This window comes from Branchiostoma lanceolatum, chromosome 7 (genome assembly GCF_035083965.1).
Source record: "Branchiostoma lanceolatum isolate klBraLanc5 chromosome 7, klBraLanc5.hap2, whole genome shotgun sequence".
In the NCBI taxonomy this organism is placed as follows: Eukaryota; Metazoa; Chordata; class Leptocardii; order Amphioxiformes; family Branchiostomatidae; genus Branchiostoma; species Branchiostoma lanceolatum.
In genome coordinates this window covers 6,762,093-6,782,280 of record NC_089728.1, presented here as the reverse complement: position 1 = coordinate 6,782,280, position 20,188 = coordinate 6,762,093, and the positions used below count along the sequence as shown (strand labels likewise).

Below are 20,188 nucleotides of genomic sequence, written 5' to 3'. Positions count from 1 at the left end.
CTTTCTTTGATCTAGTGCTATAATTTCAGTAACAAAATTACCCTTCGCCATGTAATATATGGATTGATACTGAGAAATAGTTTTTATGAATGAAAAATTATAACTTATGATCAATATGACCACACTTTTTTGGTACATTCAGGCCTCTATTTTGGTGGCTATTGAGTTTTACAACTGAACAAATAGTAAAATTGGGAGTTAAAATTTGTGACTGGGAATAGTGACCCAATGTTTTTTTTTTTTTTTTCAAAATGGGAAAAACAGGACTGGCTATTCCAAGAAGCAGCAGATTAAATTGGCGTGGCCTAAAGCCAGAAAAAAATCATTTGTTTTCAACACAATTTATATCAGTGTCAAAGGCCTCAATAAGGATGTGTTGTGTAAATTGCTGGAAAAGTTACTACATGAAACTCTGCACACATCTGCCCAGGAATAATACCATCTTTTATTTCATTTTCATTTATTAAATTAGCCAGCGGAAACATTCAGGTCTATTAACCTGTTTTTCAGGCTCCCTGGATACAAATACAATACACAGACATAATACACAAGGATCACAACAATATACAATTTAAAACTCGGTATCAGTCTTAAGTTACATAACCACACACATCAAGTTAATTGTCATCACCCAAACCATAGTCACCCTGACGTAAATTTCTATGATCCCACTTATAACCCAAAAGAGCATGATGTAAAGTTTACACTCATTCAAAGTTAAATTTTTGATTTTGATTTTATATATATAATAGAACTGCAACAGTGAATACATGTGGGACACAGGTACTAGGTAGCTGTTGCTGGTGTCGTGACCCACACACATAATACACCCGTTTTTACACTTGGGTGGAGTGATCTAATAGTAATAGCTGCCTCTTGAAAGTTAGTCAATGTCTAATATAAAAATATGGTGTGGTACAGCAGCTGGCAGACAGTTGCAGACTGAAATAATGCCTCAGGCTATAAGCTATGAGTATGACCCGATACTGATTACCACTAGCTGAAACTCTTGAACACAGGTGAAGCAAAAGGACATTATAATAATTATAATAAATAAATAAATTATATTGTATAATAAATACATTACATATTATATATTACATTATATAATAAATAAATAAATAAATAGATAAATTATATTGAATATCCTTGCAAGCATCAAATATACACAGTCAGGTAGGTACCGGTACTTATTAAAGTAGTTTCAGGGCTATTGATATGAGTGAGTTCAGAAGATTTGCCCTGCTCCTCCTTCCTTGAAAATTTCTGGAACAGTCCTAATAATGTTTGTTGTTGTTGTTGTCCTTGTTTAATGTCTATTTCTCAGCTAGACATGGTCCCATGGTGCTGTCTTTTGCTTCTTGGCTAACTAATGTACTGTCTCTAGTGCTTCAACCTCAGGTGCTAATGGCTTTGGGCATGTAATACGTTATACTAATAACTAATAAGTTATCATCAACAGCCAGGAAGTGATGATGAGGCTACCCAAAGCCCTTATGGTGAGGTCTGCTTTCCTTCCAGCCTGGCCTCCTCCTCCATTTTTGTCGGTAACAATACCAGTGGGTTGCACTCGTCTTTTGGCCAGCTCCAGTTCAATAGGAAAGTGGTCACTCACTGCTTCTGCCTCAGCCTGTGTTAAGCCATACTGAGACTGAAAGTCGTATACCTGCACACTTCCATCGACGACAGCTGGCAGCAGGGACGAGCCTGAAGCAACAAACCGATCGTACGCGCAGTGTGTTGAAGTAACTGTCGTGTCGTTTTCGTCACCTATCAACCAGCTGAACTTCCTATCCGTTCGCAGTCCGATATTGTTCCAGGCAGACCTTGGGACGTAGTCACAGTCAGCGTTCAGGTCGCCTAGGATCAGTACGTCCTTGATGCCCAATCGGCGGACACCATCATCGTAAACATTTTCAAGGGCGCCGATTTCATAACGGGCCTGACTGGGGCTTGTGTGGCATGCAATAAGGACCAGGTCCCGAACAACCGTGTTCTGTGAGCGAAGCTTGACTACGTATGGCTCTCTCTCAAAGGTATCGGTACCATTGGACTCCTCCCCATCATCGTAGGTGTAAGTTTCAGTAATGGACAGGCCTGCACCATTTCTGTACAGGAAGGCGTACTGCTCCTTGCTGGTTGTTCTGCCCAGACGGGGACTAATGACCATGCTGTAGTTGTTCCCTGGACGTCCGTTCAGCTGTTCCAGAAAGCTGTTGATGGCAGTTCCAGACACATCCCGTATCTCCTGGATCAGAAGAATATCATAGCGCTCTGCCACCTGTAACAAAACTGTGACGACATCTGCCTTTGCCATCTTGGACCTGCCGAAAACTTGAATGTTGAAGGCCCCAATTCTGATGCCCAAAGCACCATGGAACACTGAACCTAACAGCAGTGAAGCCAGCAAACCTGTCAACATCATGTCACTGTTGTGGACTGACCTTTAAGTTCAAAAATGAAATCATGGAAAAAATTTGGTCACCAACCTTTGACCTGCGTTGGCTATGCCACTATGCTTAAAGGGGTGGATGAGAATGTTTTACTTTGTTGGTAGGGAATACTTCAAGTGGAACAACTCTTATAATTTAGCCCAAAAGATATTTAGCGTTATAATTAGTACAAGGAGAAAAAAATCGTATCTAAGTTGCCTCAGCTAAATATTACATGTCAACTTAGGCACAGCCTCATTACTCTATCATTAAACAGGGTACCAACTGTCTGAGCTTCAAGGTGAATATATTCAAGCCAGGTGATGTCACCCACCCATGATCATGATTCATCATTTCATGTCCTAACATAGGTTGGAGGAAAACTAGCAGATTATTTGAACCGTAGATACCCTAACTAAGCCAGGATTTCGCTTTATTCAGACCAAAGCTACAAAACAATCCAAAATATAATTTTCAACACTATTTACACTATTTAGATTATATTCTTGGCTCTAAACAGAGTTCTACCCTGGGTCCAGGGCACGTTGCTACACTAAACTCCGCATACATCTGCCTAGTTACCATCTCCACAGAGCTATTGAAGTTTACCCCGCCTTTTTACTCACGTGCTTTTCCCGTGCGGTGTTTTCCCGTGCGGTTTATGACTGAACTGCAGCAAAGTTTCTCAACAAAACCTGTCGGACGACCTCCAGCCAACATCATGTCCGTGGCCGCGATAATAGCGTTTTTCTGTGCTTTATCGCTGGCGTCTGTGTACCAGACTCTTGCTGCACATCCCGACGAAATAAAGAACCTTCCTGGCCTGACAAAGGATGTGAAATTCGCGCAATATTCCGGCTATGTGAACGCCACTGGGAACAAGAAGCTCCACTACTGGTGAGTGTGTGTGTGTGACTGACATGTGACTGCTATAAAACAACTGGTACCGGATACAACCGACCTGTATAGTGGTGACTTTTTATGCACCTTCCAGAAAAGGCTTGCTGTTGTTTTTGTTGTCCCCTTGTTTCTAGTGACATCTGGCATCTTCAAATGAATTATGAAAAAACAAACGTCGTTGGGCAAATTATGTTTAACATCTGCTGACATAATTTCAACACTGGGCACATGATTCCGTAGCCCTGAAAAGGTAACTACATGTACGTCCAAACAGATCTCCAACCCAACGTCCTCCAGTTTAATGCACTCCTGTAACGTTACATCTAAACTGTGCATACCTCAGGGGGTGCTGCACTAGAGATAATCTCACTGAGATAATCTCAAACCCAGTGTTTTTCAAAGTGGCAGATTTATGTAAACCTGGCGAAGTGATATTAATGGAGGTTACAAATAGACAAGGAGGTTATATAGACATCCTTGATATAGATTAGTAACTTCACAGCCTTTAAGTTTAAGTTTGATATGTCACACTTAATCTAGCCTGGGAACCAATGCCTCCATTGTAACCGCTGGTGTCATCTTTATGCTTGCTTCATGGTTATCAAGCGAAAATATTTTGCTTTGTAATAGTTTGTATCATAAGTTGTAATATACACTGCAAGCAACAGAAGCCCTTCAGCAACCATCAAAGATCACCTAACGTGTTACAACATCCTTGTAATGAATGGAATTTTTGTCCTGAAGGTTTGTGGAGTCTCAGGGAAACCCTAAAACAGACCCTGTCGTTCTTTGGCTGAACGGAGGCCCAGGATGCAGCTCTCTGGATGGATACCTGTCAGAAAATGGACCCTATCATGTAAGATTTTATCAATACTTTTATCAGATCTCATTTTGCCAAATATTCATTAATATATAATAGTACGGAAATCATGTCTAATCCAAAGCACACTTCTGGAATATGTTATCATAATTTTGGCATAAAAGTTATAGTAACTTAAGTCCCAAAGTTTTATAATGCATTTGATGTAATAACTAACTTAAGAAGTAACTGAAGAAAAAAGGTGACAAGATGTTGGCCAGTCAATTTAAACTAACAGTAGTGTTAAATGCAGTTCTATAGAGTGACTTTTGGGTGTTTTTTAGAAAATAAGATAATTTAGGACACAAAAACAATCAAACTGCCCTTATCCGGTTCATAGTTAATATTCTATCACTTACCCTTTGTTATGATGTGATGTTGAACACGATGCCATATTTTCTTCAACGTGCAGGTGAATGATGATGGGAGCACGTTGTATGAGAATCCATACAGTTGGAACCAGGTCGCCAACGTCGTGTACCTGGAGTCGCCAGCTGGCGTCGGTTTCTCCTATTCCACGGACAAGGACTATGCCACCAACGACGATCAGGTAATACAGACAACTGTGGATTTGTTTAAGTTTGGGCCCTGAAATTTTTTTGGTAAGCTAAAAAACAAGAGTTTGCAGGACTGTAAAAGGGGAAATGTTTATGGGGTTTAATTTCGTGATAGGGAGAAAATGGAGTGCTTGCAGTGGTTTTAAGTTTACAGGACAAACATTTTGTGGTGGTGGTTTTAAGTTCGCGTTGAAGAGATCACCACAACATGTACAACCCTTTAACAGTATCCTTCAGTTTGGCATTAGGACAATAGTAGTAACACGATGATGGAAACTGCAAACTAAGGTAAAGAAACAGGGAAAACTTCCGCTATCATTATTATGATCTATAGTGACATGATTATCATAATCTATAGTGACATTCAACTAATGATGCCACAAAAATGCATATAGACTAGAATGTTGATGTAGTCATGGCACACTTCCCTTCTAATTCCTTGATGTTTTTTTAATCCATTTCCTTTAAGGTTGCAACAGACAATCTTGCTGCACTTCAGAGTTTCTTTGTGAAGTTCCCCCAGTTTCTCCCCAATGATTTCTACATTGTGGGAGAGAGTTACGGTGGCTACTACGTTCCAACCCTCGCTGTTAACATCATGAAAGCCAACACCACCATAAACTTTAAGGTATGTATAATTGTGATAGTAATTACAGGTGTAGCAGGCAAGAATATACCACTGGCAAGAATATGCCCGGGTATATTTTGGCCAGGAGTTCATTCTGGTCTGGTACACCTGTTTCTGAATAACTATGTATGTCAATATCCTGTCTTTGTTTGGTGTTCAGCATCTAACATCAACATAAAAAAGCTTTAGCTAGGAGACGGTTGCCTGATTCCAGCCTAGATTATTCATTGTCAATATGATACGTCATCATATATGTTCTCTTGCATTGTTGTTTGTTAATTATCATACCTAATCTTCATATCATATGTAGTATTCTTATAATCTTCACACTTTCATCCTCATAACCTTTATTTATCATTTTTGGTGATACCTCGGGGGCGGAAGCATTTGTTTTTAGTCTCTAGCTTGCTTTATGTGTGTTTTTTTGTCTGCTCACCAGGGTTTTGGGATAGGAAATGGACTGTCGAGCCGTGAGATGAACGCCAACTCCGCTGTGTACTACGGCTACTACCATGGCCTCTTCGGAGACGAGTAAGTTTTGTGACACATACTCAGACACTAACATGCAGACACACACACACAGTCCTGCACACACACACACGCACATACACGCCATGCACACACACACACACACACGCACACACACGCGCATGCACACATACACACACACATACACACACACACACACACACACACATATGGACATTATACTGTGCACACAAAAAAACACACACACATTCTTTTAAACTATATGCTAATTGAAGTATGTTGTGAATTTCCAAATAACTGATTCTTTATGAAGGCATCATTGCACCAGGCATGCTTTAAAGTGACTTTTGTTCACTGCAGCATCTGGAAGTCACTTAACAAGTACTGCTGCTCATCATCAGATGACAGTAGCTGCCAGTTTGCCGGCAACGAGGACACCAACTGCCAGGAAGCGGTGAGAACATTTGAAATATCCAAAGCTTTTACAAGCAAAAGTGCTACTGACCTATAGATTTACTGTACTACACTATTTCACTATGTGATGTATTCAAAGGTTGACACATTTGCATCTTTTGTACAAGAGTAAGAGCAGTGGTGGTCACTATAGAAAGAATTCTTAATGCTAGAGTCCGTGAGGAAAAAATATTATCTTATCTAAGGGACCACCAATAAGTGGTTACCTTGTTCCATATAGAGGTGGTCATGTGTACAGGTTTGACTGTATATCAATCGCCAGGTGGTCCTTATGTAGAGGTGATCACTTGTATAGGTTTGACTGTCTATGAATGACCAGGTGGTCCTTATGTAGAGGTGGTCACTAGTACAGGTTTGACTGTAAACCATTCATTCATTCACTCATGTTTATCTCAGGTAAGCCAAGCCATGCACTTTGTCTATGATATTGGGCTGAACGAGTACGCGCTGTACCGTGACTGTGCCGGCGGGCTGCCCCCACACTTCGCCCGGTGGAGGATGGCTGTTAGCCACCTGTTCAACTCCTACGGGTTGTCTCTACCTGCACCACCCAAACCTCAGGTCAGTATATTGATATGCATTCTCCTATGCAGAGAGTCACCCATGGCCTACACAATATGCCTTGGGGAGGCCCTGCTAAACCGGGTTGAGGTTTCAACTTTTTTGGGCTTCTAGTCTAACTAGATTTGCGTCAATCAGAGACTCACTCAAATGTTTTCTTTAGGTAAAGGCGATTCTCTGATTGGCTGACAGTTAGTTCGAGGCCAGGCCCACAAAAGTGGAAACCTCTGCCTGGTTTAGCAGAGCCTCTCCAAGCTATATTGTATAGGCCACGAGCGATTATATGTGTAGGAGAATGATTGGTACCTTTGATGTCTTTTAGATTTAAGTTTCATACCTTGAAGTTCATACTGTTGTACATTGTGATATTAGATCACTGTTCTTGCCAAATGTTGGTGTCTTTGGATCAGGGTTGTCTCCAGCTTTTGACTGAGACTGCTACATCCCACAAATTTGGCCCAAAACGACAGATAACCTCCACCCTTCTCAATAAGTATGTTTCGTCAGTGACTGAGATAAAGTCTGTTGTTACAGGTGAATGGATCCAGGATGTACACAGTCACCAACAAGGTTGGTGTGAACCCACCATGTATCAACGCCACAGCCCAGACCGCATGGTTAAACCGGCCTGACGTCAGGATAGCCCTGCACATCCCTGACTTTGTACAACAGTGGGCACTGTGCAGGTCAGTGTTGGATACTTGGATACTTTATTCACTTCATTAGCTATTAGATTAAACAAACAGTAAGTATTTAGTCTTCCTGGAGTACAAAAAACAACATACAAGTGACATACAGACTACATGTTTATCATCGCCATCATTTGTTGACCGGAGTCGGGACAAAGTTTTCATGCCACATTTTCTGTCCTTCATTGCTCTATTCAAGTAATCTTTCTCTCTCCCAGTGCTTCTAGTTAAAGTATCAGTAAAAGTTAGTTATCTACAGTGAACTATTAAAAAGCTACTAGGAGGCCCAAGCTTCTGTTACTTCTTTATCAGCCCTAGAACTATCTAACACTCCAATTTTGTGACTGTGTCAGATCAAAAGATACAAAAAGCAAATGCTGCAGTATCATAACAAGGGGCCCAAAATCTAATCATTTTGAGATTTTGTGTAGACACACCAAATATCAAGACAATCGACCCTGGCATTCTCAATTTTTGGGGTTCACAGATAAACAGACACACTCACTAACACAGCACATACTAGTACCCTTCTGGCGAAGGTAATAACCTTGCCCTGTTTTCTAACAGTGAGGAGGTGGGCGCCCAGTACAAGTCCACTTACTCCACCATGCGAGACCAGTACCTGGCCCTGCTGCCCAAGTACCGCGCCCTAGTGTACAACGGAGACACCGACATGGCCTGTAACTTTCTGGGAGACCAGTGGTTTGTGGAGTCCTTACAACAACCGGTAGGTTCTCGCAAAAAAAATCCCCTAGCTCTTTTTTTTTTAATAGTACAATGAACAGTGCATGGACCACGGCTTTATGGTTGGTTCTTATAGGAAACAGAAAAAAGGTATTGTACCGGTAATGAAAATTCCTCTACCAAGGGAATCAAAGTTTGTGGCCTTACCAGCTGGAAAGAGTCGCTTGGAAATGTAGTGTGAAGAGTAGCCGACTGCTGCCTACCCCTGCCCAGCAGTAGTATGATCAAATATTGGATACTACATATATTACATTTGTACTACTTACTACAAACTCTTTGTTGAACAACTAGTTGTTTGGTTGATTTGTACCGTATTTTAGGATATTTTTTTGGGCCAGAAAAGTGTTTAGTGCTATTCATAATAGACTTATGTCTTATGTTCTACTTCTGCAGGTTGTAGGTGCTAGGAAACCCTGGACCTACAGTAACCAAGTGGCAGGGTTTATCAAGCAGTTTCAGAACCTGACTTTCCTGACTGTCAAGGTAGGTGGCACTTATGAACAAACAAGTCTTGTTTGGGTTTAGTTATCATGAAAGCTTGGAGATATTTGGTTACCATGCACTTACTATTGAGGTTGCCGGTTACATGCTAACTTGTTATACTCGTGACTTGGGAAATTCTTTTGTCTATCTTAAGCACAGAATACGCTATGTTAAATGCAATATGTTGATTTATTCATATTGTTTGTATTGGTAGGTGGCGCTTATAGAAGTACTGGTAAGCAATGCAGAAAAGTCATGATATCTGCCTGTGTACATGTCTTGCTGTATTGAAATTTTCCATATCTCTTTTTTCTCTGTTTAAAGCTTGGAGACAAACTCTCAAGCACTGTTTGACATTGTTACTGGGTTTTGTTTACATGTTGACGTCTGATAATTGTTTTTTTTTTGTAAGCCAGACTTGTCTTATAGATTCAGTACATGGAACAGATGTGTTTTCACTTAGTTTCTTAATTGTGTTTTCATTTTCTTCCCTTCAGGGTGCAGGACACATGGTTCCACAGTGGGCGCCTGGCCAAGCCCTGTCTATGATCACCAACTTTCTACAAAACACCTTCTGAAGACTGTAGATTCACTCATTTTCTTAAGATACTGTAGATTGATTTGAGTTAGTGGGGACTTAATTTCTGAATAACAAAGTTCTTTATTCACAACCAAGGGTTAACATAACAGCCAAAGTTTCAATGACTGTTTTGTCACATTCTTCAGAACAGTAACTACTGGTTCACTTTGCACTGCAACTAGGTGTTACTGTTGTGAATAAAAGACTTTGTTATTCAGTCATTCAGCCTGATGAAATTATTTACGGAGGTACTTAATTTTGCGGTAGGAAGAGAAAGTTTGCTGTTGAAATAACAGTAGTAAGTAACAGAGTACAGGTTTCGGTGTGATGAGTGACACTGAGAACATAAAGCCATCGCAAATATTTCAAGATTGACAGTTCTCTGGGTATATATACATATGTTTGTTTCCTTTAGATGACAGTGGTTTGAAATTTGCACTGTCTTATACCAATAGATGTAAATGAAGTAAATAAAAGCAATATGATGTACATATCAATGCAATTAATGGCATCATTGATTGAATTATGAATTGTAAAGATTTGATGGTCAGAAATGCATATTTATATCATGTGCTTGAAGTCAAAGCTGATAGTGATAGGAATGAGTGTGATAGCCTGATCTGATATGTATATCAAATAAACTTTAAGTGAGTCACACAGACATTTTAGGTCATGTTCTTGCAAAAAGTGAATAAAAATATCTAACTGTGTCACAAGCAACCATATGGGTGTGCTTAAATTACACAACAGTTCATTATTTTCTATTTAGCGGCTTAAAAAGTTGAGCTTGCTACATTTGTGTACTACTGAGAATATGAAAGGCAGAGAAGACTAAGTGTGGACCATGACAAATATCATGAATATTATCACATGAAGTTTGTATATTAAGCCATTGCTGTATATCTGTCTCTCATAAAGTATTCAACCTTGAACTAGAATGGACGACATGTACTGTCACGTAAAGACTGGCAATAAACCGTGCCTGGAACATTAAGGGCACTAGTCTTCCTTTTCATGGGTGGATGAAACATTTTTGTGTCATGTCATAAAAATAAGACCGGCAAGTACAAGAGAAAATGCTTAAGCAAAGTATTTTAAACACCATTGTCAAAATACAGCTGTAGTGTGGGGTACTGTACACACAGCAACAAAATTGGAACGCTTTCAGTGGTCGTCCTTGAAAGCCATCTCTGGGGAAATAGTGACTGCTGGATGACGCAGTGTGCTTGTTGCTATCCACGCCCCAAATTGCCACCAGGCCAGAAGAAATAAATTTTACGTACATCATCATCATGGACTATAAGAACAGCACCAACATGATAACCTTGATGTCTAAGATTAAGAGATAGCAAATATTACAACTACAAAGCTAACATATTTCCCCCGTACCATTCCCCAGTGGAATGCCCTGCCTGGCACGGTTGTGACGGCTCCCACCGTTGAGTCTTACCGTTCCAGGCTGGAGGCCTGCCCGCCTTAGCCTGGGACCTCCTCCCCCCCTACTTTGCCCCTCGTGGGGTCATCTGGAACCGGTCATCTGGGGGTATTTGAAGGTGAACATTATCTATATGGCCAAAATGTATGCATGAGTGGATGTCATCCATAGAATTTCTTTAATGTGGCCTGACAACGGGAAACTAACATTACACATACTTAAGGCAAGCTCAAGGAGTGGATGTGTGTTCAATCTTGGGGCGAACAGTAGCATTCAGTCGGCATTGCTTATTTCATAAACCATGTTTAAGAATACGTTTCAGAGCGGTTTCTTGTCCATCCTGTACAGCATTGGAAGCAAGCCTTTGCAAATCTGGGACCAAAAGGTAGGCGAATATTTATCAATTCTTTCTTTGCAGCTTCTTGCCATTGCTTAAAATGCCTAGTGCATTGGTGTAAGCAGGCACAGTCAAAACTGCCCAAGAAGACCACTCGGGACCGAGAAAATTTGGTTTATGTGGACAGGTGGTCACTATAGACAGGATTCTTAATACTTGTGTCAATGGGAAAAATTGAGGGACCACCTAAAAGTGGTAATAGGCCAGGTAGTGGTCACTTATACAGGTTTGACTGTAGTTCCATATATATAAGTGCCTTGGTGTAAGTAAGCTAGTAACTTTCTGGTACAAAATATGAAACCTTTAGATTAATAATTCTTTTTTTCATGCTCTAATTTCTTGCATGATGTTGATAATACAGACCTGTTGCTAACGTTCCATCTGTAGCAAGGTGTAAATAATGTGACTGTAATTGGACAGCTTATGAATAATTGAGTAGCATCAATGCAGAATCGTGTAGTACAACATATAATATACCCTATGACGTAATTTTGTAATGGATGCCCAATGTTTCTTTACATCTTTTGAATGAAGACATGCATCTAGAACATAAATGTACAGTCAAACTTGCCCAGAAGAGCACTCAGGGGACAAATAAAATCTGGTCTATATGGACAGGAGGTCACTATAGATTCTCCATGCTTGCATTGGTGGGAAAAACCTCAAACAAGTTGTCATACTGGCCAGGTGGTAACTTTGTAAGGCGATGGCCAATGTTTCACATGCTACACAAGTACATAACGTTAAACCAGACTGTACTGTTAACTTTAATGGTAACGAATTTCATTGTTCATCTATTCCGACAGGATATTTTCAGTCTATGACGGAGCCTACCTTTGTAAGGTTATTTTTCTGCAAATATTGGTGCCAAATGTGCACAAGACTGCTGAATTTTGAATGACACATCTGTGACTGTCCCCAAGAATGCCTAGCCTCTATAAAGGCTCCACAAGTCTCTTGAAAAATAGTAAACATTAGGCAAATAGATAACATACCAGAGGATGCCTAGGTTGCAAACGGTACTCCCTGGCCAACTTAATCCTCTGGCACTTGATCTCTCCATTTGACCAATTTCCGCTATTTTTTTAGCGACCTGTGGAGCCTGGAGGAGGCTAAAGAATGCCCTTAATCTGTTGTCACAAACCTATATTATTTTTGTATGACAACTGTAACCATGCCTGTTGTTGCCACGATAGATCGCAATACATTCTAGTATGAAACACCCACCTGTGATACTATGATGATGATAATTCTAGCGTTAGCTCTCTCTTGTATAATCTTTACCACTACAGTACGTTCTTTAGGAACTATGAGGAACTATGGAACTTTAGGAACTATGTATCAAATTCAAAAGAAAATGCAAAATGTCAATATTTTCCCTAAAACAGGTTCGAAATGGTCACATCAAGAGGGTCACAGATGATGACATCAAGTCATTTGTGATGGAGATTGTCGGGGCAAACGTCAGGTAAGAGCCCCTTCTTGTCCTTATGTCTGAAAGGGGGTTCTACAATACATTTACATCTAATTGTCCCCGTGGCGCAAGCTGTAACACAACCCCGCTGCTTCGCCATTTGGATCAAATTCCGTGGATCCTAGGGCCCGAGTTCGATCCTAGGGGTCGACTCCAGCTCGGACATGTTGTAAGGGATTGCATTCTTCATTTCGGATGGTGACGTAAAGTAGGCGGCCACGTGTATGAGGGAGCTTCAAGCACTAGCCTCAAGCGCCAAACCTCTGCACGTAAAAGAACCCAACACACTTATCGAGAAGAGTAGGGGTGACCCGGAGTCTTACTTAGACTTAGGGGCTCCCGTGTCGTCCGACACATGAGGCAGTTAGGTTGGCCCAGCAGGCTCGGTCAGCAGCCATCCTCCTCCATCCCGCTTAACCTCCTTACTCCTGACCCGGAGTGCTTGGCCAAATACACTCGGAGCCGTAGGGAAGCAGCATTGCACCACCACTAACTACTTGAAAAAACATCATACTTCAGCTCAAATGAGGATGAAACGGAAAAAAAATTTGGCATAAAAAACGAATAGAAAAGGCCTTCTGCCTCCTTGTGTTTCCCACGTGCTGTTTTAAGATATAGCAAAGAAGATGAGTGTGATGCATTTGTTTGCTGTGATCTTTGATATACATGTAGATTGAATTTATTTCTGAACAATAAAATGTCGCTCTATGTCAGGTGAGGTAATTTACCTCCATAAAAATGGAGGTACTGTTTTAGGTGTCTCTGTGTGCATATGTACGTTTATGTATGTGTGTGTGTGTGTGTGTGTGTGTGTGCGTGTGTTTGTGGTCAGCAATAATTCAAAGGCCTCTGGATGGACTAGATGGTATTTGGTGCATGACCATGGGTAGGTATTAGCAAGACAAAGTTCAAGGTTGATCTGGGGACGTGCTATGGTCTTGATTTTTTTGTGTCAGATAGATCTCTGAACTCTTGTTTTCACTGTTCTCTCTCTACAGCACAACATATGTCACCTGCCCAGCAGAACCACAGAAAACCCTGGGGATCAAACTGCCGTTCCTTGCCATGATCATTAAGAACTTGGATAAGTACTTCGCTTTTGAGGTTTTGGTGAGTTTTGTTCGCCCTGGATTCCTGTCTTTTTTTTTTTTGAAGTTTGAACGGTTGTATTTCTAAGCGTTCTGTACAAATAATTCAATAACTATATATTAACTTCGTATATTTCATGTACATGTCTGTACCGCCATTTCCTAAGAATCTAAAACATGTCTTATGTAGGCCTGATGTTGATACAAATCTTCAAATTCTAACTCCTGATTTTTGTGAATTCACAGGTGTTGGACGACACAAAAATGCGCAGGCGGTTCAGGGCGAGTAACTACCAGACAATGACCAAAGTCACACAGTTCATGTGTATAATGCCCATGAGACTGGACGATGGATGGAACCAGATCCAAGTGAGTAATAGTGTCAGTTGTGACACATTGAGGGCATGTTGTAAGGGACTGTATTTATCATTTCGGATGGTGACGTAAAGCCAGCAGCCCTGTGTATGAGGGAGCTTCAGGCACAAGCCACAGGCGTCAAACCTCTGCATGTAAAAGAACCCAACACACTTTTTGAGAAGAGTAGTTTAAATTTTGAGTTTCTAAGAGATTTCCATTGCACGTGACAGATGAGCTCTAACACTAACTTTGACCCATTCCCACAGTTCAACCTGTCAGACTTCACAAGGAAGGCCTACGGGACCAACTACGTCGAGACGCTGCGTGTCCAGATTCACGCCAACTGCCGCATCCGTCGGGTCTATTTCTCCGACAGGTTTTACTCGGAAGACGAGCTACCACCAGACTACAAACTCTACCTACCAATGCAGAACAAAGGCGGAGTGGCGAAGGATATACAATACCCACACAGTGATGATGTGTAGGTTTTGATGATGATTTAGACCCAGCCGTTCCTTTTGCTTGCTAATGTCTCAGGCCTTCCCAGTGCCGTCTCCAGCTTTTATGATATTCCGTCCCACTGATTGTTTGAGAGCCTAAGTTGTAGATTTGTGATTTTAAGCTTACGAAAATACAATTTCATCACTGCATGTCGCCTTTAAACATATTTACACAAACACACGCACACACACACACGGCTACTAACAATTTGAATCTGTATTTTTACCTGGTGGTAACTTAATCATACATATATATATATATTTTTTATTTTTTTATTCAAAGAAACATCAAAGATACAAATCGAAGGACGAAGACAAAGTGACGGCGGGCTCAAGTTGTATACAACTTATATTGTCAAAGCCACTTGTACATTGTAGAAGATAGAATATTTGACAAGATACTGAAACATGTGAATGGTAAATGAACAAATACGAAAGTCCGACCTCCCCTCCCAGAAGAAAACAAGCAATAAGGACATGTATTTGCATGGTGGCCAGAATGAAAACGGCAACAAAATGACATATATCTCATATACTTTCAACTTACGACATCATAATCATAAATTAAGAAATTTGTAATATTTATGGGTTTGGTTATTTGTATTACTTGAGGCTGACGCTAAAATACCAAATGAATAATTCATCTAGCTTGATTAAGTACAGTTAATCATATTTTCATATTGTGCTCAAGCACCTTTTCAAGAAGTAAAGAAAAATCTATGAGTGTTAAAACATTAAATTTGTTTCTAGCCCTAGCATCGTTTCCAAGTTTTAAGTCACGTGTTGCTTTAGTCCGTTGCTAATCATTATGGCAATTGATGGGCGGGGCCGTTGTGTGATAGCCTTTACCAGGCTCCGCGGATCGCTGGTAAAATAGTAACGTTAGGCGAACCACGGATACCGATTAGGGAACTTCAAAGAAGACAGCGACTCCGCACAGGCTCCGTGGTTCGCCCATTGGACCCTACCGGACCGGCCGACTCCCATAGCATACTATTTGACCAATTTCTACTATTTTTCCAGGGATCCACGAAGCCTGGTAGAGGCTACTAGCTCTGTGTAGGCTGCGGATAGCCTCCTTTACAGGCCTTCCGGGTGGCGCCCGCGTTTATCTTTTTTTGGGTAGCGCTGACTCGCGATGTTCAATTTATCAGTACCAGGCTCTTTTACTGGGGGAAATGGAACTGCAGCCCCGACCCAAAAAACGTACGCCGGCGCCGCCCGGGAGGCCTGCAAAGGAGGATAGGCTGCGGAGAGGTTGGGTTAATCTCCAAGCAGATCTCCACGGTGCCAAAATCGTACAAGCTAGCCAAGAGAAGCTCCAGTCAGCCAGAGAAGTTGTCAGGCACCGGTTGCAATAAAAACTCCTTTTGCCAGTTGGATACGGTCTTTGCAACCGTTAGATCTGCTTGGAACTTATTTTGGTTTTGGGACACCTGTTGCGTAGGGATCTACAGTCTGACACCATTGTTAATCGACCGTGAAATGTCTAAGCCTTAAACAAACATACATCCTACCATTTGTCAACCGGGCTTTCGGACGGAAACTTTCAGACAGAATACTGTAACATTAGTACAGAGTCTATTAAAAGTATAAGAACGATCGTCCCCGGACCATTACTAGGTTTGTCTCCGACACCAGAATATAACGTTAGAACTTTACAAACAAACAATTGATTTCGAGCCCTCATTTGAAACGGTGACTGATAGCAAATCAATGACCGATACACCCTGTACCATATTCAATGGCATCTACTTGTATGAATGTCATTGACTATATCGATCAAAACGTCAAGCTCCTTTTTATATGTAATGTTAGATAGGCTGAATGAAAGCCATACGTTTTGTATTTTTCAACTTATATCATACCATTTAAGGTTTAAAACAAGCCACATCCCACATTAGCCTAAAGTGCGGGTGTTCCCGAAAAGTACCGCGCAGAGGTTGAGCGGAAAGCACAAAGCAGAAATTGATTGACTGAAACACAGTAAACAGTTCTTGTTTGTTGTTGTCAGGCCGTCCTCAGGCAAGAACAAGGGTGAGAAGGCAGGGAGGGAGGGCATTCAGGTCATCGCCAAGGACCTGATTAGGAACCCGACAGGCCCCATGGAGGACCCCTCCGGACAGTCCATTATGCTACATCAGGTGAGGGGATGCATCCCGCCTCCATCAGCACCACATATGTACCGTCCCTTTTACCTAGAGAAATAAGTAAATCCACTTTTTTTTTAAAGCCCGGATATATTTTACCCTTCTGATTTAGGTAAAGTTGCATTACATGCATTAGTCACAATGAATAGAAGGAAGCCGTAGTTAAACTGGGGTCACCGAGCCGGAAGGAGTGCCACAGTGCTGTAGCTACATGTATAATTAAATAAATGAAAGAAAGTTTAAAACATTTAGCGATAGCCGGGTTAAAGTGACAAACCAAAGAGGAACCCTAGCCGCCTTTTCATTAGCCATGCCTCAAAAATTAACCTGTTGGGAAACATTTTCCAAATAGATTATTTGACAATAGCTAAAGCGGCATGTTGTGCGGTCAACCATTTTGTTGATATTTGTGTAACATACATTCAGCATACTAGTTTCCTATTTTGTGAACATTCATTTTATTGAACTTTATCTTATTTTTGTGAAGTAACTAAATATTATTGTTTTGTCCTGTTTTGTAATGTATATATAAGATTTATCATTATTTACGATTTATAATAGGGAGAGTCTGGTGCCCGTGTCTTGACCAAGGAAGAACGTGAGATCATCGTGGAGGAGGTGAGAAAGAAGGAGATAGATGCCTGTGCTCAACGGAAGACCTTCATGAAGTTCAAGGACGAGAAGCTAAACGACCTGGAGGCACGGGAGCAGGCGCAGTACCTGTTAGACAAGGCGAAGGAACAGCAGGAGGAGCAAGAAGACGAGATAAAGCATCTGAACGAGCTGATCCTCAATGCCAAGGATCATGCCATCCGTGACGCCCAGATCCTGGAGAAACGAGAGATCCAGAAGGAGTTGACGGAGGAGGAGGAGGGGAAGAGGCTGGATATGATGATGGAGGCGGAGCGGGTCAATGCCCTGAAGCTACAGGAAGAGATCGCGCAACGTCGTAAGCATGAGACGCTGATCGGCAAACAGCAGATCCTGGGCAAGATCCAGAACCGTGAGGAGGAGCGGCTGCTGGACCAGGAGAGGAAGGACCAGGAGGCACTGCAGATGATGCAGTACCTGCAGCTGGAGAAGCTGAAGATGGAAAATCTGAAGGAGCGGGAGCAAAAACGGGTGGACACCCAAGTCGAGATCCCACGAGCCAATCAGGAGGCTGATGAGATGAGGGCCAAACAACCCGAGCAGGAGAGACTCTCTGACCAGAAGGTTATGGAGTACATGAAACAGAGAGCACAGAAAGAGGCAGAGTTTGAGGCAGAGCAGGAGCGCATCAGGATAGAGAAGGAGAAGGAGATTGCACGTTTGGGAGCCTTGCAGGAACGTGCTAAAGACTTCCAGGCAGAGAAGGATGCACTGCGAGCTAAACGCAACCAGGAGCAGCGCGAGCGCGAGTGGCGGGAGAAGGAGAATTAAGGAGGAGGCTATTCTGAAGGCCGAAACGGGGAAAATGTTGCAGAAGGCTCGAGAAGACCAGGTCATGAATACAGACCACTTCATGGCGGACGAATTCCCAGTCCAGGCACAGCAAGAGAGGTTGGAGTTCGAGCGTGTGCTGCGGGCGGAACAGGAGCGCCTGGTTGAGAAGGACACAGAAGATGAGATAAGGAAAAACCAGATGAGACTAAACCACGCAGATGCACTTGACGAGTGATTGGCTTTTGGCAGGCCAGCATTTATTTATGAGGTGACTAGGTGGGAATTGAGTAGCCATTTTGGTATGTGGTCTGTTGAAAAGTTGCCTGTCTTTTATGGTGGATTATGTATGCAGGTGTGTCATTCTATAACAGGTATTTTGTATTGTCGCAAAGTATATTTGAAAAGAAATATATGCATGGTATAAAAATCATAGAATTTTATTACAAATATAAACTCCAAGTCAGTAAGAACATCTTAGTTGAAAAATATGATATAGGAACTCATACATAAGCGTTGTGATGTGTTTTGTGTAACAGCTTTAGCTGCCAGGGCCTTCATTATGGTACCTTGATGATTTTATTATGTGTCAAGTGGTGTAAATATTAGTATATCTGTGTAATGTCCCCCTCCTTGTCAATTCGATTGTACCCAATGTAGTATGTCTTGGGTACCATATAATTGCTCTTTTGGGATTAGAAATATAAACTCTAAATCAGTAAGAACATTACACACAATTTAACAGGGAACATGATGTTTGTGTCTCATATATGCACCTTTATTTAGATAAAAATGTATGAAAATAACATTTTCCATGGTTATCAAAAGGAGCCCAAGCAATATTAGGGTCCAAAATATTGGATTTTGAAAGTCAATTTATTTAGTCATTTCTATACAGGATTAGTTCAAACAACACTGTCACAATGTATAGCAACGTCTATGATGCAAAACTGCGACGTTGTTGTGATGTTAGAACTCACTGAAAATCGCGCCAGAGTTTTTGTAGGCTCGCGAAACTAAGGGATCATCATACGGTTTTAAAATCCAAAAAGTATGAAGTTATTACGCAAATGTGCAGGATAAACAATGTTAGTAAATGTCACTACCATAAATATTTCCACATTTTTGTCATTTCCATTTTTGGGCCCTAATATTGCTTTAGGTGGACTTATTTGTATCACCAGCGGGACTGGAATCCAAGAAAAACTGCTCACTTTGTCTCTGATCCTCTCAAAAACACAGGAAATGCCATATCAGAAGGTTCAATTTTTAAAACTTTCCAGGGGGGGGGGCATACCCCCGTACCCCCCTAGGGAGCTCGCGCCTGCGGCGCTCCGAGTCTCGCGCCTATGGCGCTCGCTGGTCCCTCAAACATTAAAAAGACCCCCCCCCCCCTCCATCAAAATCCTGGCTACGGGCGCACATACAAATCGTTAGTCAAAGTTTTTGAATGCAGCCTGAGTGAATGGACCCAACACACTAAGAGACGAGAAATATATCATATCAAATTTCTGGCCGTTTTCATCACTTTCATCAGGTGTCAAAAAGTTAGATACGCAAGATACAAATAACGTTACTTGATTATTGACATCTATCTATTAATTGATTGATATATAAATCGTTTATCATTGACATCTGCAAATTGATTAATATACAAATCGTTTATCATTGACATTTATTAATTAATCAATATACAAATAGTTTATTACTGAAATTTGTTATCTAATCAATATGCAGGCCGTTTATTATTGACATCTATAACCGATTCACTCTATAATTGATGAATATTTTCATTTATCTGTTTATCTATCTGTTATTGTGATTTGTTTACAATTCATGAAACATGTAGTAGTAACCGTGTGAGAGGTGTGTATTACTCGCGTAGGAACACGAGTCACGGTGTCTAACAATGAAGCGTGAAAACATACACCCGTCCTCCCACCGACCACTTTCCTCACCCCACGCTTCA

The 20,188-nt window shown here is 41.3% G+C and overlaps 2 protein-coding genes and 1 pseudogene across 2 annotated transcripts; 2 read left to right on the top strand and 1 right to left on the bottom strand.

Moving 5' to 3' along the window:
- Positions 1 to 425: 425 nt before the first annotated feature.
- LOC136438909 (deoxyribonuclease-1-like) lies at positions 426 to 2,832 on the bottom strand. The gene has a single exon (XM_066433934.1). It carries the CDS (start codon positions 2,423 to 2,425, stop codon positions 1,442 to 1,444), a length of 984 nt encoding a protein of 327 aa, XP_066290031.1. The 5' UTR covers positions 2,426 to 2,832; the 3' UTR covers positions 426 to 1,441.
- Positions 2,833 to 3,084: 252 nt separating this feature from the next.
- On the top strand, positions 3,085 to 10,407 carry LOC136438908 (lysosomal protective protein-like). The gene is made up of 11 exons (XM_066433933.1): positions 3,085 to 3,329; positions 4,077 to 4,188; positions 4,604 to 4,741; positions 5,218 to 5,376; positions 5,816 to 5,907; positions 6,226 to 6,319; positions 6,736 to 6,900; positions 7,435 to 7,586; positions 8,157 to 8,316; positions 8,727 to 8,816; positions 9,314 to 10,407. Exons 1-11 carry the CDS (start codon positions 3,094 to 3,096, stop codon positions 9,392 to 9,394), a joined length of 1,479 nt encoding a protein of 492 aa, XP_066290030.1. The 5' UTR covers positions 3,085 to 3,093; the 3' UTR covers positions 9,395 to 10,407.
- Positions 10,408 to 10,508: 101 nt separating this feature from the next.
- LOC136438906 (cilia- and flagella-associated protein 45-like) lies at positions 10,509 to 19,439 on the top strand (annotated as a pseudogene).
- The last annotated feature ends 749 nt before the right edge of the window (positions 19,440 to 20,188 follow it).

Bases quoted from the DNA above. Each gene is read 5' to 3' on its own strand.
- LOC136438908 (XM_066433933.1), top strand. From the start codon at position 3,094: ATGACTGAACTGCAGCAAAGTTTCTCAACAAAACCTGTCGGACGACCT. The intron at 4,742-5,217 runs GTAATACAGACA...ATTTCCTTTAAG, and splicing joins ATGCCACCAACGACGATCAG to GTTGCAACAGACAATCTTGC. The intron at 6,901-7,434 runs GTCAGTATATTG...CTGTTGTTACAG, and splicing joins CTGCACCACCCAAACCTCAG to GTGAATGGATCCAGGATGTA.
- LOC136438909 (XM_066433934.1), bottom strand. From the start codon at position 2,425: ATGATGTTGACAGGTTTGCTGGCTTCACTGCTGTTAGGTTCAGTGTTC.